Raw genomic sequence first — 12,044 nt, 5'->3', positions numbered from 1 at the left:
AAGCATGCTAAGGAAATACTCCAGCATAATGCTGGGGGTAAGTATCGAACCCCTGACCTTAGAAATCAGAGGGGAGTGCTCTACCACATGAGCTAGCTCCTCATCCTTAACAATTGAATTTTATTGTCAATGTATAACCTTACTTATTAATATCTTAAAAGCTTTTCAGTATAAATTATATAAATTTGATATTTTGAAAATATATATCTAAAAAAACCTAACAAGACTCCACGTGATGATTATATTTTCCCTTTTAAAAAAATAAAAAGCCCGATAATTAGTGAAAGGATGGTAGTGAATAGTGTAAAACTCCATAATTTTTCATAGGAAAAAAAGAAGTAGCACACACATTCCAAATCAATATTAGTGGAATCTGGTTGATTAAACATAAAACTGAAAATATTACAAGGATAATGTCCCTAATACTTAAGAGACCATCTACTCTTATTTCTAACACTTAAAACTTCAAGATCCCTTAGGAGATTTAGCTAGTTATAGACTTAAAGATCGTTTTATTCTTACACTACAGACTCCACATTAATTTTCCAACTCAAAGAGCATAACAGAGAGAAGGTGCACGAACGAGTACTCCATAGTCCATATTAGTTTTGTTGATTATGCGCAAACAAAAATCCTAAGCCTAGGATGAGGAACACAAGCACCGGAGCAACACTGTTCTGGAGGTCCAAAACCGGAACAAATGTGGCCTGATGGAGCACACTCTTCTTCTCCCATCAATTTTTGCTTCAAATCTAAGCTTATTGCCTTCTCAACTTGTTTAAGTGCTGTCAATGCTTTTATTTCTGCCTCCAACAGTCCATTACTCACTGTTTGTGTGCTTGTTATTGGTTGAATTTTTGCACCTGTCATTGCCATAGCTAACAAAAAAAAACAAAGTGGCAAAATTATAAGATCACAGTAAAATTTGACATAAATAATACTAACTTTTGAATATTAGGAAATAATCCGAAGTCGAAGAACACTTCACATTGTTTTCAGAGTCTTAAAATTTTGGATTATTCCTAAATAATGATATTTGTTTTTAAAAGAAGACAAAAGTTAATTATTTATATCTATTTTTTCTAGAAATTATATAATGGTTAAAATGAGAAAGTCAATGCTTATGCTTAATAGAAATATTTACATCAAATACACTTTAATTTCTTAAATAGTGATTTATGACTCGACTGGTGATGGTTTAGTGGTGTTCGTGTCATTTTTTATTCTAAAAGTCCTGCAACTGAGTCTTACCTTTTGTAAGAGAGATTGTTAATTTTTCTTCTATTTCACCCACCTAATATGAAGTAGTCTATTAATTTAGAAATTTATGGGAAAAAATCATGCATCCACTAAGTTATTGCTTATGATTTTCATTCTTAAACGTAACCTCTCATAAATATATATGGGGTTTTCCTTAATTTATTACTGAGAAGAAGCAAACCTGAGGCAGTAAGCATAAAAAATGCAACGACGGCAACTTTGTAGTAAGACAACATGTTTGACTGATCTTTGTGCAGAAAACTTTTTGGAGTGATGAACTTGGTAGATTATCTACTTTTCTTTGCTCATTTACATGAATGCCAATGATCTTATTTATAGCAAATTTCTATCCAGATAAAACGCATCATTTCGTGCATATTTAAGGTGCAACTTTAATCCACCAGGATAAGGTACGAACACGTGGGACTTTGCTAAATTAATTTTTTTTGACAGGGACTTTGCTAAATTAATTAAAGATTCTTTTGTGAAAGAAATTAGACAATCAAGTCTTATTTTTTGTGCATGTTCTCCAGTTTTATTCCTTTTATGAAAATTAATCAAGCCGAAATTTTAGCAATACACCGAGCTATCGCAATATCTTCTGGTTGTGATTAGAGCTGTCAGTTTGGTTAATGAACTGCTGGTTGAACTGAACAAACTGAAATTTAAACTGAATTAAACTGAACTGGGAGTAACTGTAACTGAAATCAACTGAAAATTGCTAAACTAAAACTGAAATAAACTGTAAATGAAAAACCAAAACTGAACTGCAACTGAACTGAAACAAACTGTAACTGAAAATAACTGTGAAAAACTGAAAAGTTGATCAATCAACTGAACTGAACTGAACTGAATTAACTGAACTGATTCAAACTGAAACTGAAACTGAACTGAACTGAAACTGATTCAAACTGAACTTTTTTAAACTGATTTTTAATTGTACACGAACCGAATTCACATATTAGCCAAATTCATGATAGTACCTCCAATTCACATAGAAACACATAAAATAAACTCACACTCAGCCTTTAATATATTTGAGCGTCAAAATAAAGCGTCGCCCATGCTTTAATTTTCAACGCTCAAAATTGGGAGATAAATTATATTTTGACGCTAGGTTTGTCGCTCTATTAGCGTCGCCCCAAGGCTAGGACGTCTAAATATCAGATTGTGTCCCCACTCCCCCATACTAAGAAACAGGTGCCACAAAATCTATATTTGTTGCCCATCTTGGGGCGTCACATTCATACACTACGTCGCCCATCATGTAAGATTTTAGGCGATAGTTACTTCTATAAATATCTTTGCCCGATATTTTTACGTTTTGGCCACACAATTAAAAATTTGTTTCCCATATTCAAGTAGAACTACTATTTCATTAATTGTGGCTAATCTTTTGTCTAATTAATGTTACAGTTTTTGTTTCTCAAATTAGACAAGAATTGCTACTACCTCTTCTATTTTTTAGTTGAAATGATTTCAAATTTTTTGTTATCAATATACATTATACATATGAAAATATGTAGTGAGGAGTATAGTACATGCAATTGAGTCTCAAAAGAATTGGGAGGATATAATAAACTAATTTACAGCATAAAATTTTTACAAATTAATGTCATTTATGGATAAAACAATAATTCAACTTAATCTCTAGAAATCCCAAAAAGAACAAAAAAAATTAAAGAAGAAGAAATGAGAATACTGAACAAAAATAGAACAAAACCAGAAACTAGAAAAAAAAGAAAAAGAAAAAAACAACTCCATCCATCATTTATCTTTCCCAAACAATTACTAGAGAAACCAAGAGATAGAAAATTAATCCGTAAAGAAGAGAAATAAGAAAGAAAGAAAAGGTTTATTTTGGTGGTATAGGAAAAGAAGAAGAGTAGTGTTTTGGTTGCGTGCCAAATTCCGACTCTCCTCTGGTTCGTTTCCTCGCCACTGATGCCCGGTGTTGCCTCATCGCAGTTGCTGTCAGAGTTGTTGGTGCTGTGGTGGTTCCCTCCCCTGTCCCGTGTTTCTCTCTCCTCTGGTTCGTGGTTCGTTCTGGCTTGCTGCTGCATCGAGAATCGACGAACAACCACCGGAATCATGTCGCTGGCGTCGCGTTGCTCCTGTTCAGCCTCGTCGGCTCGCCGTCACCACTCGCCGGAGGCCCGAACTCCCCTCCCCTGTTCTTGCTCTCGCGGCCGATGTTATTGGGTTTTGATTATGAATGTGTTCGATGGTTGATTATGTGAACATATGAAGGTAGGAGATAGAGAAACTGAGAGGTTGAGAGTGAGAGATGAGAGAGAAGATAGATCTGAGATTCAATGGTGTGCGTGAAGATGGAAGAGGAATGAGGAAAATGAAGAGGGAGGTTGTGACTTGTGAGGAACGAGTATGAGAGAAGAGATGGAGGGTTTAGGGATAGAGAGGGATTCAATGGTTGGATTTTGTTTTTTTCAAATCAATGGTCTTAATTCATAATCCATGACATTCATTTTTGACCAATGAGAATTGAGAATGTCCAATCACATGGATTGCTAACTTAATCAATGGTTGGATTTTTATCTTTCAAAAATCAATGGCCTAAACTATTAATAAACTAATATTGTATTTTGATATTATTTTGATTTGAGTATTGTAAATTTCTAAAACTAATATTATTAGTTTAGTAACTTTAAAAAAAAGTAGTGTTATTATAACTTAATAGAAATTATAAACTTTCAAAATTAAATTAGTATTATTGATTTTTAAGAAATTATTATTCTAAATTTATAAATTAGAAATATGTGAACATGTTACATGTGGTGATTAGGGATTAATTTAATGCTGATATGTAAAACGTAACACAATAACAGTTAACCTACTACTACTACTTGTATAGGTCTTACATTAATACTTAAGTTATTGGTTATAAACTTATATTACTCTACAATTATTTCTTCTATTACGGTAGATTTCTTATAACCTTACTTATTACAATTATTTACTATTACTCAGCTATAATTTGATTGTATTCAGTTAAGTGAACTTATATAAGTTATAACAAGCCTTAATCAGTACTAGACCTTAGCTTATAGTATATTACATATATGAATTTTCGCTTTAAGCAATAAGGTTTACTACGACGTAGTAATAATAATTAACTACTTGTTTCAATTCAATTAGATGATTTGGGTTTCGAAATGAATGTAACTTAAAGACGATTACTTAACTTACATTGATACATTTGTTGATATTATCCAATATCCATTATCTTAAACGAACTTGCGCCATCTTGAATTAGCTAGTCGACTTACATCGATACATCGATCTAATCCAATATTAACTTATTTCAATTCAAATTAGATGTTTTGAGTTTCAATATAAATTTAACTTAGAGACGATTAACTTAAATGAAGCATTGTTATACTGAACCAATCTACTGAGTTATACTGTTCTACATCTGTTTGAATTAGATGCTTTCGGTTCCGAAATGAATTCAAATTAAAGATGATTAACTTAAGTAGAGTACTGTTATTATCTTGAATTAAACTTAGGGTACTGTTATAGTAGATGTTTTGAGTTTCAATATGAATTTAACTTAGAGACGATTAACTTAAATGGAGTATTGTTATATTGAACCAATCTACTAAGTTCCATTGTTCTACATTTGCTGCAACTCAATTAGATGCTTTCAGTTCTGAAATGAATTCAACTTAAAAAGATGATTAACTTAAGTAGAGTACTATTATTATTATCTTGAACTAGTTTATCGACTTACATTGATACACTCATTCAAATAACAACATGTTTCAATTTAAGTAAACGATTTGAGTTTCAATTACTTTATCGACTTACGTTGATACATTCATCTAATCTAATATCAATTGTAATTTCTTTAAGTTTGGCTAAGATATGTGAGTTTCAAATTGAATATAACTTGTTAACAATTAACTTAAATGGAGTATTGTTATCTTGATTTCACTTATCGATTCACATAGATACCTTGAGCTAATCCATAATCAACTTATTTTACGTCGATTATAGATATATTAATCCATTGAACTAATACACTAAGATTAAGACATTAACATAAATTTATCTTATTCCAAATCATATATCTTAGTAATAAAGTACACTTTAACCGATGTCACTTTTATTCACGTTTTTATGAAGTACAACTGTTTTTTTTTTTGAGGCAATTGTGGAAGTGATGACAACACTTATTTGTTGCATTAATTTGTAACCGGACCCGAAAAAACACATGTCCAAAACCGACATGAAGCACAATTTTTCCCGAATAGATACAAGAGTGTGATTAACTTCTACCCGAACCGACGCGATTATCGTCGAAGTTATGCGGTTTCCGTCAATAACTGAAATAAACCGAAACGAAACTGAAAATAACCGCAACAAATTTTAACTGATTTGGATTCAACCGTTGGTTGGTTTAACTGTTTGGTTAAAACTGATTTAAACTGCAACTGAACTGAACTGAAAATGGAAATGAAAAAAACTGAATTAAACTGAACTGAAAAGTTTGTTAACTGAACTGAACTGAACTGTTAATTATTTCAACTGATACAAACTGAACTGATATCAACTGAACTGTTTGGTTATAACTATAACTGAACTGTTGAACTGAATTGACACCTCTAGTTGTGATCACATCAAACACTCAAAAATCATTGTTGAATTCGACTGCACAAATACTATTCAATTGTGCAATGCACAAAGTGAGGGTTCATGGAACTTAAACTTCATTCTTAACTTTATACGCAATGCATCTACGACTGATTGTGAACTTAAAATTGTATACAAAGGAAGAGGCTCTAACGTCGTGGCTGATACTTTGGCAAAACAAGGGATGTCAAGGAGTATTGGAACTACTGTTGCTAGCAATCAAAATGAAGACATTGCTGCTCCTATTATAGACTTCTACTACACGCCAGTTGTCAGTTAGTTTAAGCAGTTTGTTGCAAGTTGTGCAAGTTGTTAGAGGTTGTTAGCTCTATGCATATATAATCCTTCCCCTCTCTCTATTGTGAATTAACTTCTGTGATTACACAGAAATAATATTATGTCTGAACCCTTTTCTCTCTCTACAATTGGTATCAAGATCTAGGTTCTTAGGGTGTTCAACAACAATAATAATTATTATTATTATAATTACAACAACAACATTGAACTGAAATGAAAATAAGTCCAAAAGGACATGGCCTAATTAAGCGATTTACAACTATTAACGGGCTAAACAGGCATTAGCAGGTCAACTATGCTCCTCGGATCAATTTGGGAAAACGGGGAATAAACTTGCGATTTTAAAGTTAATTCCAACTTGGGACTATTTTGGGAAAATGTCTTAAACTTCGGATTTTTCTTGACAATTTTTCTATAAAATTTAAACAAACTGGTATTGGCAAAACACTTTTAAATATCACCGAAATTGTTCGTTATTGAAACATATTTATGAAACTGATTATATGATTCCTGATTTTAGATTTTTAGGCGTGTTTTTATTGTCTACCCGGGTAAAATGAGGTTTAGAAGATTGAAGTATGATCTGACGTGATAAGCATCTCTCATTATTGAAGAAACAGAAAACATAGAAATCCTTGTCTGAAGAGTAGTTGAATATCTATATCCAACTTCATCTCTCTAGCCAAGAATAGAAACTTAAGAGACCATCTACATCCTTCATAATACAGATACTCATACACATTATTTAGTAAGGTGCATGATTGATGACTCCATATTAAGGAGCTTATTTAGATGATTATGCGCAAACAAAAATCTTAACCATAGGATGAGGAACACAGGAGCCGGAGCAACAGTACTCTTCAGGTCCATTAGGGAAACAAGCATTGCCTGATGGAGCACAGTCATCATTTGCTCCCATCATTTTAAGCCTTAAGCCTGAAATCATTGCCTTCTCGACTTGTTTAAGTTCTATCAATGCTTTTATTTCTGCCTGCAGCAGTCCTTCACCCACTTTTTCTCTCCTTGTGACGGATTGAATTTTTGCATCAGGCATTGCCATAGCTGTAAAAAATAAAGTGCGCGTCAAGTTCGTGCCAATGCTTGTATGTACTTGGGCCAAAATTTATGTTATTGAATGTAATTTTCCCTGAATATGGAGTACATGTTATATAAACCCTGTTAAAAGTTTTGTCTAATTGTTTATATTCATTCAATCTTGGAAAATGTAAGCTAATAAAGTTGGTAGACTGTAGTCTGTAGACATATTAGTAAATAGGAGGCCAATGCAAGGGAACAAGTTAGATAAAAACATACACAAAAGAAGTAATCTATTTGATTTATACTCCATAAACATATAAGTATGTATTTGATTTTTGTCAACTACTATCTGATAAATCTCAAGGATATTTTCCAAAGTTGTAAGGTATAAGTTTTAACGGAAATGGTTTTAAGTGACGAACTAAAATGTATAATCTTCACTTTAATTTTTCAATATTATCCCTGATATTGATTAAATAAGCCCAAGCTTTTGGGATCTTCGCAAAATAATTGAAAGTTCTAATTTTTAATCTTTGTTAAGTCTTCTTGCATGCATGTCACCTAAAAAAAATGTCTTATAAATGTTATATTTTTTTTTTGTACTATATTAACTTTTGATGCTACTCATACTTTATATATATATATATATAGTATTATTTATGGTAAAATGAAAGCCTATGTCACACCGGAACCTCTCGTAAGTTAATCCGGCTTAGATTTTACTTTGAAAGGAGGTGGGTAAGGGAAAAACCTCTCCCAATGAAATAACTATTTTTTTTTTTAGAAACAAACCTGAAGCAGCGAACAGAAAAAATGCGATGACAGCAAGTTTGAAGTAAGACATATTTGAGTGATGTTTGCAGGAACTTTCTGAGTGATGACCTTAAGAAATAGCTTATACTTGAAGTATTATTTTCTTTGCTCATATGCTTGATGCTGATGATCTTCAGCTTATTTATAGCAGAATTCTATCCGTATCTCTATCCCAAACGCAGCATTTCTTGCTCATTGGCATTTCAGAGTCTTGATGATTATTGACTTGTTAGTTGTTACAGTAGGTGGGAAAGGGACCACAACAATTTACTACTCCCTCTGTCCCAAAATATAGTTTCCATTTCTATTTTGGGTGTCCCAAAATATAGTTCCCATTTCAATATTTAGTTCCACATTTTTTCGTAATTTATCTAGAAAAATCGTGTCCCATCATTTATTTGCTTCTTGAATTTTGTTTTTTCCTTTGTTTATTCAACCAAAATGTTACAATTAATGCTCTTTCACCAATTATCTTCATTCTTTCTCCTAAAATCATCTTTTCCCATACAATATTTATTTAAAGTAAAATTATTGGGTCAGACCGTCTGACCCAACATTTTCCATCGGACGGCGCCGCGAGAACGGCGCCGCTGCTCCTTCTTCATCTTCTTCCTCCGTCGCCGCCGCCGCCGGTGAAAGCCCAAAACTGAGCACAACCATTCATCATCATCCATTTTCATTCATCTTCCATCACACTCAAAATTCTTACACATACATACATACAATTTTTCCAGAAAATATAAACTTCATTTAGGAGAGAGAAAAAACAACAATGGATACAGCAGGTGGTAAAGGAAAGAAAGGTGCAGCAGGAAGAAAGGGTGGAGGTCCTAGAAATTTGATCGAAGTTGATGAAATTTTGCCGCAAAGTATCGGTTTTTTCGGCAATAAGCAAGAGAAGAGTAGTTTTGAATTTGAAGAAACTGAGGGGGGTTTTTAGATGATTTATGTGAAATTCTCTTTCAGAAATATTTAGAGGTAAGTTACTTTCATTTAGAGGTAATTTACTTTCATTTAGACCTAAGTTACTTTCATTTAGACCTAAGCTACTTTCATTTAGACCTAACTTACTTTCATTTAGACCTAAGTGTTACTTTCAGTTAGACCTAAATTACTTTCAATTAGACCTAAATTACTTTCATTTAGACTTAAGTTACTTTCATTTAGAGGTAACTTACTTTCATTTAGACCTAAGTTATTTTCAGTTAGACCTAAGTTACTTTCATTTAAAGGTAACTTACTTTCATTTAGATTAACTGAAAAAAATGAAGACTAACTAAATTTTTTTTTGAAACCAACTGGAAAAAAAAATTGAAACCACCTGAAAGTCGTCCGACCAAAGATTATGGTCGGACGAGTCCGACACAATACATTCTCTTATTTAAATAAACAAAAAATCTTTACTATCCCAACTTGCATAAATTACTATGAAAAAAGAGAAATGAGAACTATATCTTGGGACGGAGGGAGTATTAAAAATTGAGGCTCGAGTACGTGTAATTAACTGCGCCAATAGATTAGGTGAGCACAGGTGGGGACCTGGCTTGCTATATTAATAGTCACATCACTCACATGAATCATGATACACATGGGTCTCGGTATTCTTGAATTTTCCGTGACGGTGGACTCTCGATCGAGTTTGTACAAATACATTTGTTTTTTCACGAGGGTGGCCGTGGATAGATATGTTTCGAGTGTGCATTTTCGGATATTTCCATTCTAAATTTCTGAAAATTCGGATCATGAAATAAAATTGTGACACGTATTATTTATTGCTTTAGATAATTTCATAAATGTTCATGAATACAAATATAAAATGCACAAATTGTAAGGCTATTGAGTAGCTATGTTACTCCGATACCTTCATTTACCTCAAAAAATCACGTGTCTTGTGATATTGCGTCCGTCACGCACTTCATTTAGATACTTTATTGTGAGTTGTGACTTGCGCGAAGGAGCTGAACCAGGAGGGAGCTCGGTCGCGAGTCGCGACCCATGTTGCGAGGTGCGACAGACCAGATTTCCAGCAGCGAGGCAGAAGCCTCATCGCGAGTCGAGACAGGGAGGGCGACCCCTTCGCGACCTGCTCGCGAGTCGCAACGCTTGTCGCGGGTCGCGATCTGGGCTCGTTTTTTCGCGGAGCGCTAGGACGATTTCTTCACCCGGTTTTATTTCACGACTTAGGGCTTGTATCTTAGACTTCATATAAATATGTTTTATCATATTTAGGGGTTATAACCACAAATACTAGAGAGAGAGATTAGAGAAAACACAATAGAGGAGATTAGAGAGAGTCTTTGAGATTCAATTCAATTGAATCTTGCCTATTGTATTGTAATCGTCTCGTTCATAGTGAAACAATCTTTTTCTCTGCCTTGAGGACGTAGCTATCACATTGATAGTGAACCTCGTTAAATCTGTGTGTCATTTATTCACTTTCTTGTTTTTCTTGTGTGTGTGCTTGGTTGTTGTGAATTCTTGTTGGTTTAATTAAACGCTTCCGCATAACAAGTGGTATCAAGAGCTACAGGTTAACACCGGGGTTAATCGCTTTTGGGACATGGCAACAACAACCTTAAAGATCGACAAGTTTACGGGAAGGAATAGTTTTGGGCTATGGCAGATAAAGATGAGAGCTTTATTGAAACAACAAGGTATCTGGAAACCATTGATTAAGGGTTTCACAAGGACATCAAAAGAGGGAAATCTGACTGGTCTAACTGAGGCTGAGTTGGAATCTATGGAGGAAAGAGCACACTCACTATCTTGCTATGCTTGGCGGACGATGTCATCAAGAAGTTGCAGATGAAATCACGGCTGCAGGTTTGTGGTTGAAACTGGAGAGCTTGTACATGACAAAGTCGCTCACAAACAAATTGCTATTGAAGCAAAGGTTGTTTGGTCTACGCATGAGAGAAGGTATGTCCCTAAAAGATCATCTCGATCGTTTGAATTCTATTTTACTGGACTTGCGTAATTTAGATGTTAAGATTGAGGATGAGGATGCTGCGTTGATATTATTGGTTTCATTGTCAAGTAGCTATGAACATTTTGTAGAGTCTTTTGTGGTTGGAAAAGACACTGTGTCCCTAGAGGAGGTAAAGTCGGCACTTTACACTAGGGAATTGCGTCATAAAGCAACTGGTGATATGGTAGAGGATCGTAATTATTCTGCAGGTTTGGTAGCAAATGCTGAGAAAAATAAGGGAGATTCGAGTAGGGATAGGAGAAAACCTAGGTCGAAGGGCCCTAAAAGTAGTGATCTTTGCCATTATTGTAAAGAACCGGGTCATTGGAAGAGTGAATGTCCTAAGAAGGATGGTTCGGCTTCTTTTGCAAAACAAAATAAGGTTGACTATGACTCTGAGGAGGATTTAGCTCTTGTCCATGAGGAGAAACGCTTAGAAGATAAGTGGGTTCTTGACAGTGGATGTTCTTCACATATGTGTTCTGACAAGGAGATGTTTTCGACCTATAGCTTATGCAAGAGTAGTGTTACTTTGGGTGACAATACAGTGTGTGAGGTGGTTGGAGTAGGCTCTGTGAGGTTTAGAATGCATGATGGGAGAGTTAAGGATATTAGAGGCGTGAGGCATGTTCCACAACTTAAGAGAAACCTTATATCTCTTGGGATGTTAGACCGTAAGGGTTTTCGATTCCAAGGAGGGGATGAAGTTTTGCGTGTGGTGAAGGGTTCTTATGAGTTACTTCGTGGCGTGAAGTCAGGTGTGGGTAACTTGTATGATTTGCAGGGTATGACACTAGCTAGAGATGATGCTGAGTTGAAGCTGCATTCTGAGTTAACAAGTGATGATCTTAAGTGTGAGGTGGAGCTTATGGGGGCTTCTTCACAGGTTGAGAGGTCAGAGTCAACGGGAATGAGTTCAACAACCGAGTTTAAGAGTACTACTTGGGTTGAGGATGAGAGTGTCAACAATGAGGTAGAGTTTGTGGGAACTTCTACACAACTGGTTGAAACTAAG

General features: G+C 34.5%; 2 protein-coding genes across 2 annotated transcripts; both read right to left on the bottom strand.

The window, feature by feature from the left end:
• Positions 1-350: 350 nt before the first annotated feature.
• On the bottom strand, positions 351-1,599 carry LOC104894196 (hypothetical protein). The gene is made up of 2 exons (XM_010680374.4): positions 1,442-1,599; positions 351-878 (listed from the first exon to the last, which is right to left on the bottom strand). The coding sequence occupies exons 1-2, from the start codon at positions 1,494-1,496 to the stop codon at positions 616-618; spliced, it is 318 nt and encodes a 105-aa protein (XP_010678676.2). The 5' UTR covers positions 1,497-1,599; the 3' UTR covers positions 351-615.
• A 5,182-nt stretch (positions 1,600-6,781) lies between these two features.
• Positions 6,782-8,200, bottom strand: LOC104894195 (hypothetical protein). The gene is made up of 2 exons (XM_048645724.2): positions 8,041-8,200; positions 6,782-7,272 (listed from the first exon to the last, which is right to left on the bottom strand). Exons 1-2 carry the CDS (start codon positions 8,090-8,092, stop codon positions 7,007-7,009), a joined length of 318 nt encoding a protein of 105 aa, XP_048501681.1. The 5' UTR covers positions 8,093-8,200; the 3' UTR covers positions 6,782-7,006.
• Positions 8,201-12,044: the final 3,844 nt, after the last annotated feature.

The sequence above is a fragment of the Beta vulgaris genome, chromosome 5, assembly GCF_026745355.1.
Source record: "Beta vulgaris subsp. vulgaris cultivar EL10 chromosome 5, EL10.2, whole genome shotgun sequence".
NCBI classification, from domain to species: Eukaryota; Viridiplantae; Streptophyta; class Magnoliopsida; order Caryophyllales; family Amaranthaceae; genus Beta; species Beta vulgaris.
The sequence above is the reverse complement of the archived record's forward strand: the minus strand, read 5'-3'. Positions and strand labels throughout refer to the sequence as shown.

Coding starts and splice junctions, on each gene's coding strand:
- LOC104894196 (XM_010680374.4), bottom strand. CDS start 1,496: ATGTTGTCTTACTACAAAGTTGCCGTCGTTGCATTTTTTATGCTTACT. Junction 879..1,441: donor TTTTATGCTTACTGCCTCAG/GTTTGCTTCTTC, acceptor TTTTTTTGTTAG/CTATGGCAATGACAGGTGCA.
- LOC104894195 (XM_048645724.2), bottom strand. CDS start 8,092: ATGTCTTACTTCAAACTTGCTGTCATCGCATTTTTTCTGTTCGCTGCT. Junction 7,273..8,040: donor TTTTCTGTTCGCTGCTTCAG/GTTTGTTTCTAA, acceptor TATTTTTTACAG/CTATGGCAATGCCTGATGCA.